Source organism: Grammomys surdaster, unplaced genomic scaffold (genome assembly GCF_004785775.1).
Source record: "Grammomys surdaster isolate TR1022 unplaced genomic scaffold, NIH_TR_1.0 67, whole genome shotgun sequence".
Classification (NCBI taxonomy): Eukaryota; Metazoa; Chordata; class Mammalia; order Rodentia; family Muridae; genus Grammomys; species Grammomys surdaster.
In genome coordinates this window covers 21,758,052-21,780,978 of record NW_021604569.1, presented here as the reverse complement: position 1 = coordinate 21,780,978, position 22,927 = coordinate 21,758,052, and the positions used below count along the sequence as shown (strand labels likewise).

Sequence of the window (22,927 nt, the reverse complement as noted above, 5' to 3'; positions counted from 1 at the left end):
GGACCCTGCAAGGTCACTGTCCCTTTAGCCTGGCCAACTTGTTGAAGTTCTAGGATAATGAGACTCTATCAGAATTTTTTTTTAAAAAAAAAAGGCACCTGAGGAATAACATCCATGGCTGTCTTCTGACAAAGTAACTAAAACACTCCTTACTGCTGGCTCTGTGAGAGTCACCATTAATAATGCATTGCTTCTCTGGGTTTCAAACTTGCCGTTCAACAGTAAGGTATACACCGTTACTCTCACTTTACATTAATTATACCATGAAACATCTCTATCTGTCAAGAGTTAAGAGAAAAAGAACTAGCAGCAAATACTGAAAAGATTGCTGTGAAGGCTGATGAGACAGCTTGGTGGTCTGACAACCTTCGTTCAAACCCTGCAGCCCAGATGACAGAAAGTCAGAAGGAAGCCTCATAACTTGCCCTTTGGCTTCCACACATGCACCCTGACACAAGTCCACCCATACACACACTAAAACAATAAACAGAGAGCAGGCATGGTTGCATTTACCTTTAGTCTAAGCACTGGGAAAGCACAGGCTAGCCTGGTCTACATAGAGAGGCTATGCAGAGAGACACAGATGGAAGGATGAATGAATGGACAGATGAATGAATATAACTATGGGGGAATGTCTAAGCCAGACCAAAATCCACACAGGCCACTGTAAACTCCCCAAAACTGAGTGCAGATCCTATCCACAGAATCTCTTCTACTCAGGGAAGTTGAAACTGATTGATCAGGTCCTCTCAGGTAGAATAGCCTCTCTGCTTAGTAGACTGTAGTCAACTACTACAGACCCTACACATAACGACATATTCTTTCAGAGTAATGCTGGACAAGTACCTGAGTGACTAGAAACTACAGCCTTGCCTACATGACAGAAAAAAACTGACTCTCACAACATCCACCTTGGCGATCTTCAAGATCACTTTAGAAACAGACAGGCAAATCATGTTCCGTTGCACTTGCTATTTTTTGTTTTTGAGACAGGTAGCCTAGGCTGTAGGCTGGCCTCTCACTCTTTATATAGACGAGGCGGGCCTCACACTTAAGTGATCTTCCTGACTCTACCTCTAAGTGCTGGGATTATAGGTATATAAACATGGAAAAACTTTTCTTTTTTTTTTTTTTTTTTTTTTGGTTTTTCGAGACAGGGTTTCTCTGTGTAGCCCTGGCTGTCCTGGAACTCACTCTGTAGATCAGGCTGGCCTCGAACTCAGAAATCCACCTGCCTCTGCCTCCGAAGTGCTGGGATCAAAGGCGTGCGCCACCACCGCCCGGCGGAAAAACTTTTCTGAATACCTGAATTCTTCAGCATTGAGAAGAAAACCCCCAAAAAATCAACTAGCCCTAGCCAGTTGGTGGTACTCGTCTTTAATCCAAGCACACAGGAGGCAGAGGCAGGCGGATCTGAGTTTGGGGTCAGCTCGATCTACAGAGCAAGTTCCAGAATAGCCAGGGCTACACAGAGAAACCCAGTCTTGAAAATAAATAAATAAATAAAAATACAAAGTAAAGAAAACCTCTGAGGTAATGGAATTCAAAGCTGAGTTCCTAAAGGAGACTCCTGCAGCACCCGGATGGAAGGCAGTCTGGCTCACTAACACGTTTGAGTGCTGCTTCAGAAAAGGAGCCTAAGACAAAGGCAAGAACAAAGCAATGTGAAGTCCATACGGAGACAGGAAGATGGCTGTCTGCAACCCACTGACAGAAGCCTTCAAACAACAGAGACAATACTTTAATCTGGGGTTTCCAGTCTCCAGAACTACTAGAAAATAAACTTCTGTAGTTAGCCACCACCAATCAAAACAGAACTGATATTTTACAAACCACACAAAACAAAAACCACTCATAGGCAAACAACCACGGCAGAGAAAGGAGGACACACTGCAGAGGAGATGCTCCTACCTGGGGAGCACAGGAGGGTCCTTGGGGCCTTCAGCAGCACTGCTAACTGTTCCTGGAGCTTCTGCCTCCTCCAAGCCATGGGTCACTTTGTGTTCAGGGCCCTGTGGGCCTGGGGGCTCCTCCTTTTCTACTTCCTGAGGCCCATTCAATTCTGCAGTAGCATCAATCTCTACCTCCTGCACTGGGACTGGCACAGCTTCCTTCTCAGCTGCCACCGCCTTGGCCTCTTCCTCCTTTTTTCTGATTTTCTCTTCCAGTTCCTTCTTCCTTTTCTCATCATCCTGGCGGGCCATGTGATCAAATGTTTTAAAGACCTAAAAATGAAACATCAATCCAACAATAAGTTCATCTGCACCCTATCAGACTACACCACCACAGAAATATAACAAAATCTTCTAAGTACAAAATTAAATAACAGTAAACCAAAGCAAAATAGAAACACTTTACAACTTCACCAAAAGCTGGTAGGAATTGTTCTTCCTCAAGAAGTTCCAAAATGAAAAAGCTCTAAATAAGTCAAATCTAACAGTACATACAAACCTAGAGTATGCAAGACTAGACAGCTTGAATTATTCACTACTTTTTGGGGACTGAGGTGGGGGGGGGGAGGGTTGTAGCAAGACAGGGTTTCTCTGTGTAGCCCTGGATGTCCTGGAATTTGCTCTGTAGACTAGGCTGGCCTTGAACTCAGCCATCTGTATGCCTCTGCCTCCTCACTGCTGAGATTAAAGGCACTTTGGAGGCAGAAGCAGGAGAATTTCTGAGTTTGAGGCCACCCTGGTCTACAGAGTGAGTTCCAGGACAGCCAGGGCTACACAGAGAAACCCTGTCTCGAAAACCCAAAAAAAGTGAAAGATGAACATACACAAGATGCACTCAGGCTTACCAGACTCTTGCCACCACTTTCCCAACTGACAGCCCAGGGGATATAGGAGTGAGTACTTGACTCCATAAACACCCACTCTGTGCCTACAGTGTGCAAGGAATAAAAACTCTAAAAAGAAAAGGAAACAAACTTACTCCTATTACCTGGGACTTCTAACACAGGAGTTCCCAAAACTGGGGTCTGATCATCCTCCTTTGGTATGTAGACACACCCTTAACATTTTCCCAGACATAATCACATTCATGAAGGTGCTGGGACTATCATGGATGGTCCATACAGCTAAAGGGCTGGGGGTGTAAGTCAGCTTGGCTAGTCATGACAAGGCAGTGAGTTCTATCTTCAACACTACACAAGTACAGACTCACACTGATAGAACTCTACACAGGTGGGGCATCATGGAGCCCTGATGCCCTGTCAGACTGTGGGGAGAACATTTCTAGAGAAAGAAATCTACAGAGGAAGAAGATCAGGTTCTAAACTGGTCCTGAAAGAAGGAGTGTTTCCACCAGAGCTCCAAGAAGCAGTTTCACCAAGAAAGAGACAGACTCCCTGCACTAGGCAGAGGTAGTAAAGGCTGAGGAAGTAAGTTGCAACACGGGCAGGACCCAACTCCAAAGGGCTGGGACACTGTGCATTCACTAACACGTCTGAGCACAATTTGAAAGACAAAAGACAGTGCTAACTATGCTGTGTACTTCTACAGTCTCAAAACTCACAAAAACCCTGTGAAAAACAACAACCTAAAATGAAGAAAAATCAAGATTCAGAGAAGTTACACAGGACACAACAAACAGTAAAAGTCAATCTAGCTAAAATAAATGGATGGATGGATGGATGGATGGATGAATAGAATCCTAAAAGATGTAAAACTAGAGACAAAGGCCAGGTACGGTAGCACACAACTTTAATCCAGCACCCAGGAGGTAGAGCCAGGTGGATCTGAGAGTTCCAGGCTACCTGGTATAAATAGTGATCGATATATAGTGAGTTCCAGCCCAGCCAGGGTACACAGTCAGACCCCATTTCAAAAAAAAAAAAAAAAAAAAAAAAAAAAAAGACAAAGCAAAACACCTACAGACAGGCCCAGAACCATTTCTAATCTGCTACTAACCTAAAGGTTTGACTCTCCAGCATCCATGTTAACTGTTAGCATTCTGTCTAAACTCCACCCCCACAGTTACCAGGCAACAGCCAGGTAGGCCTGACCCACTATAAAAGAGGCTGCTTGCCCCTCCTCACTCTCTTGCTCTTTCTCATCTCTTGCTCTCTTGCTCTCTGGCTCTCTGGCACTCTTGCCTCTTGCTTCTTCCTCCCCTTCTCCCCTTCCCCATTCCCTTTCCCCTCTCTCCACACAGTCATGGCCAGCCTCTACTTCTCCAGCCTCTCCCCTCTCCCTCCCCTCCCCTCCCCTCCCCCCCACCCCACCTCACCCCCGCCCGTCTGGACCTCTACTATCCTCTTAACTCCCTCCTCATTCCCTGAATAAACTATTCTATACTATACCATCGTGTGGCTGGACCTTCAGGAGGAAGGGATGCCTCAGCATGGGCCCGCTGAGACACTCTCCTTCCCCTATACCTCACCACACACCCATAGAACATTTCCCATATTTCTTTACCTTTTTATAAACACATCACTAACAGTGTCAGAGTCCTTTGTGCTCAAAAGCACTCTATCTCTAACGCCTCAAATCTTCAACTTAACTACAAGTCAGACAGTAAAGACTCTCTCCATAAACGTAGGCTGCTCCAAACCAAGGCCTGAGACTCCTCAGCCTTCATGTGACTCTGTATGCTGAATCCCTTCCCCCTGCCCATCTACACCACCTGGTTCTCAAGCCACTCCAGAGCTCCAGCTGCCTATGCTTACAGGACTCACCCTAGAGTCACAGTGTCCTTGTTGGAATAGATGTCCACGGCCTTCACTAAGCCATCTCAGAGGACAAGAGGTGAACTGACTTCTCTAAGAATTTCCAACAAGTTACAAGTGAGAAACAGGTGGCCCCTGACTCTCTCTCTCTCTCTGACACACTCTCTCTCTCACTCTCTCTCTCTCTGTCTCTCTCTCTCTCTCTCAACAAAGACTTCCACTTAGCAATGCTTCTCACGTTGACTCCAGGAGTTATCACTATACTGACTGACTAAACTACATTTGTTCTTAACATTTCCTAATATATGATGAACAGAACAAAGTCTTTACAAGCTTCACTCATGCTCTAAGACCTGAGAAGGGGAACAGTGAGACAGCCTCCACCAGAGCCCTGCACTTGTTTGCTTTCTATCACTGTGTAAAACATAATCAAAAACAATCTGGGGAGGAAAGGGTTACTTGGCTTAGAGGATACAGTCCATCATCAGGTGAAGCCAAGGCAGGAACCTGAAGCAAGAACTAAGGCAGAGAGACTACGGAGGAATGACACCTACTAACTCACACAGCCTGCTTTCTTATACACCCAGAACCACCTGTCCTGGGCTGGCACTGCCCTGGTGAACCCTCCCACATCAATCACTAATCAAGAAAACACCCTACAGACTTGCCTGCAGGTCAATCTGATGAAGGCAATTCCTCAATTGAGATTACCTCTTTATAGATGTCTTGGTTTGTATTGACAAAAACAAAACAGAACAAAACAAGACACACACACACACACAACAACAACAACAAAACCCAGCACATACACCAGCAGTACACTCCCCAAAATATTGGCAGGAAGCTCCCAAGCTCCACAGAAATACACCCAAACCATTTCTGCCTGTGCACAGAGACCCTGGGTATCACACTTTGAGAGAGGAAGTCACAGGAAGGAATCTTAGGATCACTGAATCAGGAACAGAAAAAGAAGCAAATGAGTAGAAAGGATAACAAAACCTTTACCAATACTAAATGTACCTTACAAGCCTCTTGCTAAAGACTTTCTGTAAATTAAAAAAAGTTAAAAAAAAAAAAAGCAGCCGATCCTCAAGGGACATGATCTACTCAATAAAAATATTGTTCATATATATGATATATATTACACATATATAATATATAATATATATATACATACATATATATATATATAAAAGTTTCTTGGTTGGCTGGTCATGGTGGCACACACCTTTAATCCCAGCACTCAGGAAGCAGAAGCAGGCAGATCTCTTTGAATATGAGGCCAGCCTGATCCACATAGTAGGTTCCAAGCCAGTCAAGGCTACATGGTGAGAGGCTACATTTTTCTCAGGAAAAAAGAAAAAAAATCCAAAAACGCACAACAATTTATAAGCCTCTGCTTCCCAGGGCCCAAATCAGTGTATAGTGGGCACTCAATAAATACTTGTTTGAGGCTGAGCAGTGGTGGCGCACGCCTTTAATCCCAGCACTTGGGAGGCAGAGGCAGGTGGATTTCTGAGTTCAAGGCCAGCCTGGTCTACAGAGTGAGTTCCAGGACAGCCAGGGCTAAACAAAGAAACCCTGTCTCAAAAAACCAAAACCAAAACCAACAAACAAACAAATACATACATACATACTTGTCTGAAAAATAGAAACTGAACCAGGCAGTGGTGGCGTATGCCTTTAATGCTGGCACTCAGGGGGCAGAGGCAGGTGGACCTCTGAGAGTTTGAGACCAGCCTGGCCTACAAAGCAAGTTTCAGGATAGCCAAAGCTATACAGAGAAACCTTGTCTTCAACCCCTCAACTCCTCAAAAGGAAGAAAGAAACTGAGAAGATAAATAATTTCTTGGTCAAGGCTGTTGGTTGAGAAGCACCTGGGGTTGGGGAAAGAGGACGAGGACAAACAACTCTTAAGCCTGTCCCTGAGACTGTACCCTTGGCTTCAGTGGAACCGGATGCCCTTTACTGTGACTGTCCTCTACTCTGGGCTCCTCTACAGACTGCACCAGTCCCTTCATCTCCTTCAAGATCCAGTTCCACCATCCCAACAGTTCAGAGGTCAGAACCTGTTTGCCATCTCAAATTCAACTTGTCTAAAACTTTCCCATCCCCCAAATCCAAGTGACAATGAAGTCAATGAACCTCACTGTTCCAGTCACTCAGATTTAGAACCTTGGAATATTTGGTTCCCTGCTCTTCCTCAGCTCCCTACCTCTGACAGCATGGGCACCACACTGTAACCTAGAGAGCCTATCTTAATCTTTCAGAGGCAGCTGTTTTATAAAGTTACAAGATAAGTGCATCATCTATCTTGCCTTCATCAGTTCACCAAACAAGAACCAACCTCTCAAATTGTGTTAAAGCTAAAATAAGACATTATACACCAGAAAGTCAAATACCAGCCAGCCACTGGAATATACTCTTTTCTCCTCCAAACCTTTCAATAACCAAAACAAAAGTTCTTACCCTACTGGAGTAAACTAAATGGAGTGGCTAAAAGACAGGGCAGAAAAACTTGGAATCAGAAAATTGAAGTCCTGAGTTGCAGCTATAAGGAAATAGAATGAAGTTCTTGTTCTGTCATCTAACCTTGCTGAACTGATACATCAGATTCAGAGAGTATGAAGATCAAGTGGCAAGACTTCATTATAAAGAAACATAAGGCTCCATTCCAGCCACCTCTCACACTCTCCAATTACTCAAATGGCACTTGGGACACTGATAAGGATGAGCTACTACAGGAACTCATCAGTTTCCATTCTGAAACTGAAACTCAGTTAACAAACCATCCCACCAATCACCTGACCGCCATTATGTTGATAGTTACTAGAACATTCTAAGCGTTGGCATATTCCACTGAGAGGAGCTGAGGAAAGTAACCTCTGATAAGCCCACAGACTGAATTAAGACTTCGGTAAGACAGGTGATGCACACCTTTAATTTCGGGCAGATATCTGAGTTCGAGGCCTGAGTGAGTTCCAGGAATTCAGGGCTACACAGGGAAGCCCTCCCTGTCTGGGGCTGGTGCAGCAGACAACAAACAGCAAAGGTGACATTAAGCACTTTATAGGTACTAATGAATCAGATTCTAACAGCCGAGTTCAACGCTCCCCTCAAAGCCTACTTTTAATCTCATTAAAAGTCTCCTACAAAACTGTCTCAATTTCATAACTACTAATTCTATCACTGCCTTCCAAAGAGCTCTACCACACAGAGAACTAGCAGAACTCGCTATTTACCTTCTGTGCTTTATTCTCTGACCATTATTTAAATATCCATATCATCAGAGCCTATACTGCAGCTGAGAGTGTTACATATATTCATTAAATGCTTGCTTATTACTAACTCAACAATGTCAACAATCCCAGCGCTGGAGAGTCAGGAAGGAGGACCATAAATTCGAAGACATCCTGATCTACCTGGCAAGTTCCAAGTCAATCAGGGTTACAATGCAAGGCCTTGTCTCAAAACAACAATTTTTAAAAGACTGTCCAAACAACTTCGGTCGGTCATTAGTAACGCTTCAAAATAAATAAATTAATTAATTAATTAATTTAACCTAGGACATACAGATTTTAATTCAAATGTAAATTTCCTAAATGTAAATTTCCTAATCATTTCAATTGTCCTCCGACCCAGTAAGTCACTGGCAAGAGGCCACACCCACCAATCAATACATACCAGTCATTCTTGCCACCTCTTGAGCCCGGGAATTCTGAAATCTTTCTGTTTCTCCCGCTGTGAACGTCCTCCCCCTCTAGCCTGCACGGTTTGAACAAAGCCTAGCAAGCCCCTTTCACCGTTCTGCGGATGCCCACAGGGCGCTGAGAGGCCCTCAAAACCAGGCTGGCAGGTTCCAACACTTAAGAATCTCCCGCACAAACCCAGCCTGTTCGTTCCCAAAGCAACGCACTCCTGACACAGGCTCTGTGCTTCAGATAACGCCTGGCCGTTTACACAAAATCACCTTTGGCACCCCAGAGAGAACAGAAAACCTGAAGGGTGGGATGAGGAGTGAGTGACGCTGTTCCTGGACGTAGGATGCGAGCAGGGGGCACCTCTGGCGCCGGGAGGTGGAACTGGGGTAGGGACCCGCTGGGTCCCAACGGCTCGCCGCCGCTCCCCACCTCACCTGCAACACCAGGGCCTGTGCGGCCCCGGGAGGGAAGCCCATGCGGTCCGAAGGGTGGCGCAGCAGGCGGTAGAAGTCGGTCTTGCGATAGAGAAAGCCGAAGAGCACGCGCAGGAAGTCCTGGACATTGCCCACGTGCTGCAAGATGCCCAGCAGGGCCTGGTCATAAAGCTCAGCAGCCCCAGGCTCCATGGCTCTGCTGCCCGAGGGACGCGAACACAGTGGGCACCGCCTCACACCGGCTGATTGGCCACTTCCGGCGTGCACGCCTAACGGCTCCCCCGGACAGCGAAGACGCGGAACTTCCGGTCCGCGCTCCTTACTACCGGCGGTAACCAATCGTCCTCCTTGCTGCCCTGCTGGATGTCCTCCACCGCGACACCTGCCTAAAGGAGACTGGTACGCACTCAGTATGGTTCCTACATGCAAGAACAACCATAGTCGCGGTGTGGAAAGCGCTTGCCAACCATGTTTGAAGAGGGCGGAAGCATTGTGGTGACGGCCACTTGACGTGTGCCCTGGAAATGTCACGTGGTCTGGAAGCCTTTCTTCTTTCTAGATTGAATTCCTGCCTAGGTATCTGGTGCTTCTTATAAGTCAGGGCTACCACATTTTGCTTGTGAGCCAGGGAACGGAAAAGGGATGTTGTAGGATTTTATACAATTCCTATTAAATAACAGAGCTATGAGTGTAACTCAAAAGGTTGCACCAGATTTCAAGGTGACTTAATAGGACAAGAAAAGTATGAAAAGCTAAATGAAGGAAAAAAAGAATTATGATACCGTAGATATGTGTGTGTGTGTGTCTGCATGTATAGTATGTGTGTATACACATGCTGTTAGTGATAAATGCCTGTCAAAGTAGTATAAAGCTGATTCAAAGATCATTTTGAGGCTCTGTATATAGACATTTTAAGAAAACGTTTGTGTAAGATTGACACACAATCAGTCTGGTTTATACCTGTAATCCCGGCATCCAAATCATGGCCAACCTGTGCTACAGAGTCAAACCCTGTCTCAGAGAGAGAGACAGAGAGACAGATGTCTCTAGGGACATATGTGCTAGGTCACAAACCCCACAAATGGCTGAAGTGCCTAATAACATATCAAAGCAGACTCTGGCCACCAGTCTCCCTCAGTCCCTTCTGTTACAGGATCCTTCTAGCTGGCATACCCTGCCCTCTATCCTAAACTTCTCCAGTCCAGAGTCTGGGCTGGGCTTTTCCTCCCAGCTTCAGTGATTCCTATATAACCCAGCCATTTTGGTTATTAGGTCCTTTTTGGCCTCTTGGTCTCCTGGCCTCTTGACTCCAGGTCTTTCTTATCCTTTCCCCTAATCCTTCTTCTCACATGGCCCAGCTATGTCTACAGTTGTGTCCACTCTGAACTCTCCCATATGCCTCTGCTTCTGGCTGTGTGCTCCCTCCTGTCTACAATAAACCTCCACCACCATACCTAGAAGCAGTCATGTCCTCCTTTTTATTTCTTTTCTTCATTCAATATAGCTAAGTTGGTAGAGTGTGTGACTACTGTGCCCTGAGTGGTGTTGTATAAACTGTGTAGTGACCCATACCTGTAACCTCAGCACTAGGAAGGTGGAGATAGAACCAGAAATGTATTCATCCACAGAGCCAATTCAAGACCAACGTGGGCTCTTCGAGATCCTGACCAGAAAAAAAAAAAAAAAAAACAGGAAAAGATTTTTAAATGAATTGCATCTCTACTAGACTAACATCTACAAATTAACTTTTTTTTTAAAGACATTGTCTCACTATGCAGCCTTGGCTGACCTGGAACTTGCTGTATAGACCAAACTGTCCTCAAATTCACAGAAATTTGCCTGTTTCTGCTTCCCAAGTGCTAGAAATAAAGGCATATGCCACCACACAGAGCAAAATACTGATTTTATTCTTGGGGTTTTTTTTTGTGTGTGGTACTTGGAGTCAAACTCGGGGTCTTGAACACACTAGACAAATGCTTTTCTAGTAAGACACATCACAGCCTTAACCAATATCTTAATAGTGTCAGGCCTTAATACATTTTAAATAAAGGCATACAGATAAATTGATGTCAAGTAATAATTTAACATTTTTTTCAACTTAAAACTTGTTTATGGTCTTAAATTTTGTTTCATGAACCCATGGAGCTACCGGGACGGCTCAGCAGTTATGACAGTTGGAGGTGGCACACACCTTTAATCCCAGCAGAGGCAGACAGATCTCTGTGAATTCAAGGCCAGCCTGGTCTACCGAGAGAGTTCAGGACAGCCAGGGCTACAAGGAGAAACCCTGTCTCAGAAAAACAAAAACAAAGGACACTGGCTGATATTCCAGAGGCCCCAGATTTGATTCCCAGCACCCACATGGTGACACACAATCATCTCTAAATCCAGGGAATCTGCTTCCCTCTTCTGGCGTTAGAGGACACCGCATGCACATGCAAACATACATGAAGGCAAAACACCCTTACACAGAAGATGAGAACAATGTTGAAGAATCCAAAGTTTTCATGTTTTATTCATAGCTATTTACTATACTGGAAGTTAATGCTTAAATGTATTAATTTGTAAATAACTATACATATCACATGTCAATGTCAGGGTCTGAGAATTGTCACACAAACCAATTTCAGTTAAACAAGAGTAGTAACACTGTATAACACAGTAAGAGTAGTAAACACAGCGTAACACTGGACATCCAGGTCCACAAGAAAGAGAAACCTAATTGTGGCACCAGTCTGTCCTCAGGGCAGGCAGCTTTTTATAGGAAAAAACAAGTTCTAGAATTCAAAGGCAAGCAGTGAAGTGGTACAACAGTTTTGGCTAAGTAGACAAAGTATTATCTAACCTTTAAGCTAATTATCTAACCTTTAATCAGCTAACCTTTAAGCTGATTGGTCCTGACCAAGATAAGAAGGGTGGTGGACAGGTTCTGAACAAGGGAATTTCAGAACATTGAGATAACAGGGCACAAGTGATTCAGCCATAACTTTTTGGCTTATTAGTAACATTCGCTAGTGTTTGCTATGGATGATTACATCTGGGAAGTAGAGTCTGAGAACCTGAACTTAATTTCATCTTATGAGCAAAATGGAGACTGAATATATAAAATGGCTACAGCTATGTTGAAAGGAGCAGGCCTCAACAGTCAACATACTTTTAAAAAGAGTGTCTTTGGGCTGGAGAGATGGCTCCCTCATTAAAGGCTAGGCTCACAACCAAAAATATAAAAAGAATATTTTTTATATTTTGACAATGTAACGCATGTATACAATGTATCTTGATCATATGAATCCCAATTCCTACATTCCAAACCCCCAATGTGACCACCTCCTACCTCATTTACTTTTTTTTTTATAATTCACTGAATCAGTGCCGCTTGCTGTCAACAAACTTTTAAAAAAAAATAGTGTGAATGCTAAAGAAATGGCTTTCTGGTGAAGAGCACTTGCTCACATGTAGAATGTCCAGGCTAATGTCAGGAATCCCCTTTGCCCACTCTTCTACCATTCACTGAGGAAGGATCTCTCAGTCAAACACAGAGTTTATTGCTATGGCTAGTCATGCCATCCAGCTTTCTCTGCTGATCTCCTGTCTATGCCTTCTGAGGCTAGAATTACGGGCAACCACACCCATTGATCATTTACTTAGCTTCTGGGGATCCAAGTTCTAGTCTTCACACTTGCATGGCAAGTGCTTTAACCACTGAGTCATCTTCCCAGCCACTTTGAATAATTCTTTACTATCTAAAAGGTATCACAAGGAAGAGAACAGAAATCAGTCATAGTGGTGTACACCTGACATGCTAGCATTTATATGCAGAAGCAAAAGGATCAGAACTTGAATGCCAACAGTAGCTACATAGCGAGTTCAAGGCCAGCCTGAACTACATGACACCTTCTCTCCAAAAAACACCCCAAAAAAAACAAAAAAAGAGAAAAATTACAGACTGCCTCTGGAATAGAGACATCAAAGAAGGAGAAAAAGGATACAATATAGGAGAGAAGGCTACTTTTGAATACATTTGCATTAATTGCACATTTAAAAAGTAAATAAAATTAATCTAAAATAAAATTAGTGGAAGCTGGATATGGTGGTACATAGGTTTAACCCTAGTATTCAGGAGGCAGAGACAGACTGATCTCTGTGAGTTCTACAGAGCAAGTGGCAGGCCCAGTGAAATTTTTGTCTAAAAGAGAAGGGAAAAAGTAATAATCAAACAAACCAATAAATAATAAAGTTAGTGGGCTGGTGAGGTGACTTATGAGTAAAGTTTCAGCACTTAGGAAGCTGAGACAGGAAGAGTGTCAAGAGTTCAAGACCAGCCTGGGCTACAAAGTGAGGGCCAGTTACCCCCAGGAAGGAAGGAAGGAAGGAAGGAAGGAAGGAAGGGAGGAAGGGAGGGAGGGGGGGAGGGAGGGAGGGAGGGAGGAAGGAAGAAAAGGAAGGAAGGACATAAAAGAAAGCATAGCAAACATGCTATCATTTATTTGGCCAGCATTTGAAAACTTTGATCATACAAAAACCTACAAAGAAATGTTCATTGCACTACTCATATCTGCAAAAATTAGAAGCAGCCTAGAGTCTCCTCACCCTTGATGGGCGAATGGTTCATGAAAGGAAATACTATTCAGCAATAAGAAGGAATGAGCTATCAAGCAACGATAAAAAGGGAGCTTATCTTTTTTATTAACTGCTGTGTGTGTGTGTGTGTGTGTGTGGTAAATAAATGTACTTGTGGGACTGTGCATTCCCACATACAGATGGAGGCCAGAAGTCACATCAGGTGTCTTTCTCAATCACTCTCCATCTTTTGGTTGGTTGGTTGGTTGGTTGGTTGGTTGGTTGGTTGGTTGGTTGGTTTGGTTTAGTTCTTTTTGAGACAGGGTTTCTCTGTGTAGTCCTGGCTATTCTGGAATGCACTCTGTAGACCAGAATGACATCACTCACAGATTTGCCTGCCTCTGCCTCCCAAATGCTGGGATTAAAGGTGTGTGCCACCATTGCCCAGCTTGGTTTTTATTTGGTTTTCGTTTGTTGGGGAGTAGGGAGCAGGTCTATCAACTGAACTTGCATTTGGCTACACTGAATGGCCAGCGAGCCCTGGGGATCCTCCTCCTCTGTCTCTGGAGCACTGAGATTATAAAAGCATGCTGTCACACAGGCTTTTTCCATGGATGCTCGAGATCTAAACTCAGGTCCTCATGTTCGTACAGGAAGCGCTTTAGTAACTGAGCCACCTCCCCAACTTCCTTTAGCCAGAGACGTTGTTCTCCATCAGACAGTTTTCCATATGCTCACTCCACTACTCCATCTCTTTGTGTATTCGTGGTTTTACTCCTCAGATATTGAACATAGGGCAAACATTTTTTTCAGATCACTATGCATTTCTTTTGGATTTTGTTTTGTTTATTTTGGTTTGTATTGCAGAGGGTTCCCATTTGAATATGGGCCAATCTTTTCCTTTTAGTTTATGGCTTCTAGGTCTATGCTTGGGGAAACTGTCCCTCCCAAGATTATACAGGCTCTCCTATGTTCTTCTGGATGTCGTATACTATTATGGATTTGTAAATGTTTTACTTAATATGTATACATGGATCCAACCTACCCCTTAGTCTCTCCCCTCCAGACCCTCCCTAGTGCCACACAATTTTTCGCTCCCAACTTCGTGTGCAAATGCTTTCTCTCCCCACACACCCTCTCTCTTTCTCTTCAATCTGATACCCACTGCATCCATTCGGTCCATTCAGTCCACTCAGTGTGGAACTGTCTACTGGAACATGGGTAGCCTCTCAGGCCCTGTGTCTTAGTTTGGGTTTCTATTACTGTAAGGAGACACCATAGCCACAGCAACTCTTATACAGAGAACATTTCATTGGGGCCAACTTGTAGCTTCAGAGGTTTAGTCCATTATTGTCATGGCAGGAAACATGGCAATATGCAGGCAGACATGGTTCTGGAGAAGGAGTTGAGAGTTCTCCATCTTGATCCAGAGGCAGCAGAAATAACTGTGAGACACACTAGGTATGACTTAAGCATAGGAAACCTGGCTTAAGCGGAGCCATCCCTAAGAAGGGGGTGATTTTTTCTAAAACAGGTTCCAACTATGCTTACCCTGTAATGGAAGTCCCTTACCCCAATGGCCCCGGGCAAATGCTTAGGCAGCGTGTGCCTTTGTCCTTTAAGGAATTAAAGAGCCTTAAGGAAGTGGTTTCTTCTTACGGGGCCTTGGCACCCTTTACTTTGGCAATTCTTGAGTCTTATAGCACCTTCAATTTAACACCAGGAGATTGGCAGCAACTGTGCCGTGCGACATTGAGTGGGGGAGACTATTTACTGTGGAGGGGAGACTATCAGGAGCAATGTGTTGGCTTGCCAACATTAAATGCACAGGCAGGGCAGCCCCAAAGAAATCTGGAAATGCTAACTGGATCAGGACAATATGCTGCTCTTCATCAGCAGATTCATTATGATCCTGCCGTTTATGCCCAAATTGCCACTGCGGCCGTTAGAGCCTGGAAGGCCTTGCCTAATAAGGCGGCTGGAGATCAACCATCCAAGGTGGTCCAGGGACCCTCTGAGCCCTTTGAAGAATTTGTGAATAAACTACTCCAGCTAGCAGAAAAATTGTTTGGGGATGCTGATACCACCATTACCACCGCCCGTAGTAAAACAGTTAGCTTTCGAAAATGCTAATAAATGCTAATAAATAAATGCTTCTTATAAAGAAGCAATTAGACCGCATAGATCAAAAACTTTAGATGATTATATTAGAGTTTGCAAGGAAATTGATGGAAATTTTATTATGGGACAAGTACTCAAAGCTGCTGTGCAGAAGGGATCTAGCAAGAATAAAACTTGCTATGGATGTGGCCAAGCTGGACATTTTAAGAGGGATTGTCCAGGAAACAAGGGGATTACAGGTCCTGGCCTGTGTCCTCGATGCCGAAGAGGCCACCATTGTAGTAATGAATGCAGGTCAAAATCAGATGTTGATGGCCCGGGAAATGGGCAGCGGGGGCCCGCTCCGGGGCCCACAAACCAAAGTGTACAGAGCCATGAACACCAGTGTTACCCCTACTCCAGTTTGGTTTGTGCCTCAAACCAACCCCTTTATGTCAAAGACCTTGTCAGAGGTACCCCAGGAAGCTCAGGATTGGACCTCCATTCCTCCACCAGAGCAGTATTGACACCTCAAATGGGCCCTCAGGCATTAGGTACTGGAGTGTATGGCCCCATCCCTTCAGGGAATGTAGGCCTTCTCCTAGGACGAAGCAGTGCCTTGTTGAGGGGAATTAGGATCCTTCCTGGAGTAATAGACTCAGATTTTACTGGGGAAATTAAAATTATGGTTACTGTGGATAGGGGAGTTGTGGTTATTCCCCAGGGAGATAGAATTGCTCAGCTAGTTCTCTTGCCACCGTTACCCACTAAACATGCTGCAATCAAGGATGCTAGAAGAGATGAAGGATTTGGGTCCACAGGGACTGTTGCCTTCTGGATTTCTACCCTCGAGGACCGCCCTACCCTTACCCTTTGGGTTGATGGAAAGCCTATGAAAGGAATTCTGGATACTGGTGCAAATACTACTGTGATATAAAAAAACGTCTTGGCCTACTAGCTGGACCCTGGATAGGTTCTATTCCACCTTACAAGGAGTGGGGACAGCTGCCACACCCCTCAAGAGCAGTAAGATCTTAAAATGGCAAGATGAGGAAGGACATGAGGGATGGTTTCAACCATTTGTCTTGGAACATCTCCCCATTAGTTTATGGGGTCAAGATGTACTTAACTACATGGGAGCTGTCCTCACAACCCAGCCAGTTCAGGGCATGATGAAAAAGCAAGGATATATTCCTGGGAAAGGATTAGGGAAATATTTACAAGGAAGACTCCATAGTGTTGCCGAAGGATGTCAGATAGTCAGACACCAAAAAGACAAAACTGGAATAGGAAATTTATATTAAGGGTCACTGTGGAGCCTCCTAAACCACTACCAATCACATGGAAATCCAACGAGCCCGTGTGGATTGAACAGTGGCCCTTATCTAAGGAAAAATTGGAGGCAGCTCATTTATTGGTACAAGAACAACTTTTGGCCAGACATATCATCCCATCTACATCCCCCTGGAATACTCCTATATTTGTTGTTAAGAAAAAATAAGGAAAATGGAGATTATTACAAGATTTAAGGGAAATTAATAAAACTATGATGCCAATGGGGGCTACTCAACTTGGATTGTCCACACCAGTTGCTATTCCAAAAAATTGGCACATGTTAGTGATAGATTTGAAGGATTGTTTCTTTATCATACCCTTGCATCCTCAGGATTGCGAACACTTTGCATTTAGTATTCCCTCAGTCAACTTTAAGGAACCATCCCATAGATATCATTGGGTGGTGCTACCCCAAGGGATGGCTAATAGTCCCACCATGTGTCAAGTCTATGTGGCAACTGCTCTTCAGCCATTAAGGAGAAGACATCCATACATGTATATAATTCATTTTATGGATGATATTCTACTTGGAGCTAGGGAAGAAAAAGAGCTTTATGAGGCCTATGCCGAACTGCAAAATGACTTCCAAGCCGTTGGGTTGATTATTGCCCCCGAGAAGGTTCAAAAGAATTTTCCATATCAATATTTAGGACATGAATTATTACAAAAGGGAATTCTACCTCAAAAATTACAAATTAGAATAGATACTCTGAAAACTTTAAATGATTATCAAACATTGTTAGGAGACATAAATTGGCTAAGACCTTCCTTACAATTAAGCACAGGAGAGTTAAAACCCCTCTTTGATATTCTTAAGGGAGATGTATCACCCACTTCCCCCAGACAATTAAATGAAGAGGCCAGGGAATGCTTGAAAATGGTACAGGAAGTTCTAGAACAAGCTCATTTAAATTATGTAGACTATTCAAGGAAACTGTTATTTGTGGATTTTGCATCAAAACATTCCCCAACGGGTGCCTTTTGGCAAGAGGCCCCTATTTTATGGGTTCACTTACAAGCTTCACCCTCCAAGGTTGTTTTGTCTTACCCACAGGCAGTGGTTTCCTTGTTATTTAAAGCACATAAAGTAAGCCTACAAACATTTGGTAAAGAACCAGACATGTTTATTACCCCTTATAATAAGGATCAGATCCAAATTTTATCTCAAAATTATGTTGATTGGGCCTTGTTTGTTTGTACCATTAACAGCCAATTTGATAATCATTATCCAGATAATAAGTTGTGTCAGTTTTTTAAGCTCCATCCGGTGGTTTTTCCAAAAATTATTTCCAATCAGCCCTTGAATCAGGCTCGCCTAGTATTTACTGATGGATCCTCCAATGGTAGGGCTGCAGTTGTTTCCCAAGGTAAAGTTGAGACCTTACAGTTGACCAATTGCTCTGCACAATTAGCAGAGCTAAAGGCCGTACAATTGGCACTATCTTTGTTTCCAGATGAAGCTTGCAACATATATACTGATAGTGTATATGTTTCTCAAATTATGGTACCCTTGGAGACTGCTTCTTATGTGGCACCTGTGTCTTCGATTTGTTCTTGCCTATTGCAGGTGCAAGCTCTTTTATGGCAGCGAACTTTGCCTGTGTTTGTGGGTCATATTCGGGGACATTCATTGTTGCCAGGCCCCTTGGCCCAAGGTAATAGTGAGGCTGATTTTCACATCAAACAAATTTTGCTTGCCTTAAATTTAGTCACTAATTATGATAAAGCTGTTGCTATGCATAATAAATTTCATCTTAATGCAAATTCCTTAAAATTTCATTGTAATATTACCAAAGAACAGGCTGTTCAAATCGTTACTCACTGCCCTCACTGTGCTCAGTTTATATCCTCCCCTAATTTGGGAGTGAATCCCCGAGGTCTTGCACCCAATGATATTTGGCAAATGGATGTTACACATGTTCCCTCGTTTACGAAATTACACTTCGTCCATGTTACCATTGATACCTTTTCTAGTATGATTTTTGCCTCGGCTCACAGTGGGGAAAAAATGAAAGATGTTAAGAACCATTGCCTACAAACACTTGCCTATTTTGGGGTTCCCCGCCAAATAAAGACTGATAATGGCCCAGCCTATGGTAGTGTGTCCTTTAATAAATTTTGTGATGAATATAATATTACCCATAAGACTGGGGTTCCTTATAATCCACAAGGCCAGGCTATAGTAGAAAGAGTACATTTAACCTTAAAAAATTATCTTGAAAAAACAAAAAGGGAAGAGTTTACCTCACCTCATGCAAGATTATCCTTTATTTTATATATTTTAATTTTTTTTACTAGTGGATAAGGATGCATTGTCTGTAGCAGACAGACATTGGAAACGATCCAGAAGGCACTGGGCATAGTGAAATGGAAAGAATTGTCATCAGGTATATGGAAAGGCCCTGACCCTGTATTAGTCAGGGTGAGAGGTTCTGTTTGTGTTTTTCCTAAAGCTGCTGAAAGTCCAGTTTGGATTCCTGAGCGTTGTGTGCGCCCTGTCACTACGTAGCCTCGTCCTGTCACTACGCAGCCTCACCCAAGTGGAGATCTACTGGAGCGTTGTGATGAACCACCCAATTTGGATGTCAATGGGGATAAGCAGCTTGATTTGACCAGTCATAGCTCCCGCCAAGACTACTGGAAAAACTGCTGCTAATTCTAATAAACCAACAATTTCTTTATGTTAATATTAATGTTACTACTTGTCTATAGCCTCTTTATGGAGAGTAGTTTCTAGCAGGACTCAAACTGGCCGGACGGCTCCTTAAAGGATGAGCTAGAGGTCCTTGTCTTTGGGAGTCCTAGCCTTTGGGGCAGCCACAGCAGGATTGATATTTCTTTGCCGCCTTCACAGACAGCAGATCCAGTCCCAGGCAGTTACTAAGCAGGTGCTAGTGTTGTTGGCACGAGAAAACCCTTCTGCCCAGGTTTGGTTCAGCATTTACTGAGAATAGTTAGTCAATGACGGGCAACACCTTTGCAGTCCTTACCTACCTAAGACAGGGGACCTGAGGCTGGCAGAGATTCCCAATGACGGGTAATTGGTATTGACGGAAGGTGACCTAAGACAGATGCTATTCGCCTATAAAATAAAAACGGGGGACCTGTAGGACCCCAAAGGGCTGCTATGCCCTGGCTGAACCTTTCCGTATGCTGCTGTCTACTAAGTAACATTCTGCAGTTCCTCTAGGATCAAAACATCCTGACTAAGGCATGGTGCCCCAGGAAGGGAATTTACTCTTGACATCCTATTGCCCCCCCCAGTTGAGTTCCTGTTTTTTTCCTGAGTTTGTATTTTTCCTTCCCTGGCTTGCTGTATATATATTGAACCTGCTCAGTAAAGGCATTGGCATTCTCTCACAACGGATGACCCGAGTCTGAGTATTTCTTTAATCCCCCAGGCCTACACCTGAGCTCAGTACCATGGGCAGCACCGGAGCTGTTGGCTTATATGTGTTAATTGTTTGCTTCTGTTTTGCTGTTTAAATGCTGTCTTTCATGTTCAAAAGAAAAAGAAAAGCATAGAATCCAAAATACGACCAAAGGTTGAAGTAATCGATTTGTCAGAGCCAGATTGTGCTGACCTAGAGGAAGTGGTAGCCAAAAATTACGACCCTGAATGGCCCTCTTCCCGAAGGTCCCCTCCCTATGCTCCTCTACCTCCAGATGCTCCTGCTATGGAGATGGTGGTTGTAGATCCCAGAAAGGAGTTACAGGACAAAATTTCTCTGCTTAAACAACAAATAGAGTTAGAAAAAAAGAGTATCAGGATGTAATCAGCTACAAAAATTAAAGACAGGGAAGATGTCTCGAGAGGGCAAGGAAAATCCCTCAGGTCCTCAAGTTCCTCAACCCGGAGTCCAAAGGCAGCCCCTGTCCTCTGGTTTTAGTTCAGCCACAGATCAGCCAGAGGAGGAAGAGGCTGAGGTTTTCCCTGTATCAGAGACTAGAGAGACTCAAGTGGTTGCTTGGAAACATCACACAGGGTTTAATTTTCAAATTATTAAAGGATTAAAAAATTCGGTGGCACAATACGGTGCCACTGCTCCCTTTACTCTTGCAATCTTAGAATCTGTTGCAGAGGAGTGGCTGACTCCTGGTGATTGGAATACTCTAGTGAGAGCAGTTCTTAGCAGTGGTGACTATCTTATTTGGAAATCAGAGTATCATGAGAATTGTAAAGAGACAGCTAGGAGAAATATTCAGGCAGGTAATGGTTGGTTCTTTGAAGCCTTAGTAGGAGAAGGGTAATTTGCTTCTAGTGATAACCAGATACAATATGACCCAGGCTTATTCGCTCAAATTCAAAATGCAGCCATGAAGGCCTGGCGCAAACTCCCAGTAAAGGGAGACCCTGGTGCATCTTTGACCTCAGTCAGACAAGGGCCTGACGAATGATTTTTTGATTTTGTTCATTGATTAATGACAACAGCAGGGAGGATTTTTGGTAATGCAGAGGCAGGTGTAGATTATGTGAAACAGTTTGCATATGAAAATGCCAATCCTGCCTGCCAAGTGGCCATTAGACCCTATAGGAAAAAGACAGACCTTACTGGGTATATCAGACTCTGTTCTGACATAGGGCCCTCCTACCAACAGGGCTTAGCTATGGCAGCTGGCATGCAAGGACAATCAGTAAGAGATTTTTTTGGCAAGGAAAGACAAAAAGGCCTGTTTTAAATGTGGCAATCCTGGACACTTTGCCAAAGATTGCAAGGCAGAAAATGATTTAACCCAGAGCCTAGAAAACAGCCTGGCCTATGCCCATGTTGCAAACGTGGAAGGCATTGGGTTAGTGAATGTAGGTCCAAGACCAGCAAACAACAACCCCTTTCAGGACTTAGTCGAGAAACCCCAAGAAGCGCAGGACTGACCTCAGTTCTGCCACCCACACAGTATTAACCCCAGAAATGGGACCTCAGGCCTTACCCACTGGAGTGTTTGGACCACTCTATCCAAATGTGTTTGGCCTGATAATGGGAAGAAGCAGTGCTACTATGCAGGGACTACAAATCTTTCCTGGAGTTAATTTTGTAATCGCCATGCATTTGTTTTTCCATCTTGTACTGCACATGCACCTATATCGGAAGCATTGCTAGTTTTCACTGATAGGTCCTCATCAGTTATGCTGCCTATGCCTTTAAGGATCAAGTAATTTCCTTTGCTACATCAGCTGTGTCAGCTCAATTGGTTGAATTACATGCTGTTGTTGCTGTGTTTCAAGCATTTCCAAATCAAACCATTAATATTTATACAGATAGTTCATATATGGCTCAATCTATTCCTTTGCTAGAAACTGCTGCGCAAATAAAGCACTCCTCAGAAGCAGCTGATTTGTTTTTACAGTGCCAACAATTAATTTTGAGGAGAAAGTGTAAATTCTTTATAGGACACCTGAGAGCCCACACTGGGCTACCAGGTCCTCTCGCTGAAGGAAACACTAAGGCAGATCTAGCCACTCGTATAGCCGCAGTGACTTTATCAGATCTGCCATCTAACTTAGAACAGGCCATAAAGGCTCATGAATTATGTCACCTTAATTCTAAAACTTTAAAGGTCATGTTTAAAATTACCAGAGAACAGGCTGGGCGGTGGTGGCGCACGCCTTTAATCCCAGCACTTGGGAAGCAGAGGCAGGCGGATTTCTGAGTTCAAGAGTTCGAGGCTAGCCTGGTCTACAGAGTGAGTTCCAGGACAGCCAGGGCTACACAGAGAAACCCTGTCTCGAAAAAACCAAAAAAAAAAAAAAAAAAATTACCAGAGAACAAGCTAGACAAATTGTCAACCAATGTCAATCATGTGTTAAACTTTTACCAGTTCCTCATTTAGGTGTGAATCCAAAGGGACTGATACCAAACAGTCTCTGGCAAATGGATGTTACCCATTATAATGAATTTGAAAATCAAAAATATATACATGTATGTGTAAATACATACAGTGGTTTCATTTATGCAACATTACAAACTGGAGAAGCAAGCAAACATGTAATCAATCATATGCTTGCTACAATCACTGTATTGGGTGTGCCAAAACATATCAAAACTGACAATGGCCCAGGTTATACAAGCTCCAGTTTCCACCAATTTTGTGAAAAATTGGGAATACTACAAAAAATGGGTATTCCATATAAT

General features: G+C 43.7%; 1 protein-coding gene across 2 annotated transcripts in view; it reads right to left on the bottom strand.

Annotated features, from left to right (window-relative positions):
- Positions 1-9,031, bottom strand: part of Nudcd3 (NudC domain containing 3) — an 84,283-nt gene extending 75,252 nt beyond the window's left edge. For both annotated transcript variants that reach the window (XR_003712856.1, XM_028779070.1), the window contains exons 1-2: positions 8,802-9,031; positions 1,912-2,225 (exon numbers count right to left, since the gene is read on the bottom strand). Coding sequence is in view for 1 of the 2 variants with exons in the window: in XM_028779070.1 (XP_028634903.1) it covers positions 1,912-2,225; positions 8,802-8,993 (506 nt within the window). In the remaining variant the exon portion in view is untranslated. The remainder of the gene's footprint in view (positions 1-1,911; positions 2,226-8,801) is intronic.
- Between the last annotated feature and the right edge of the window lie 13,896 nt (positions 9,032-22,927).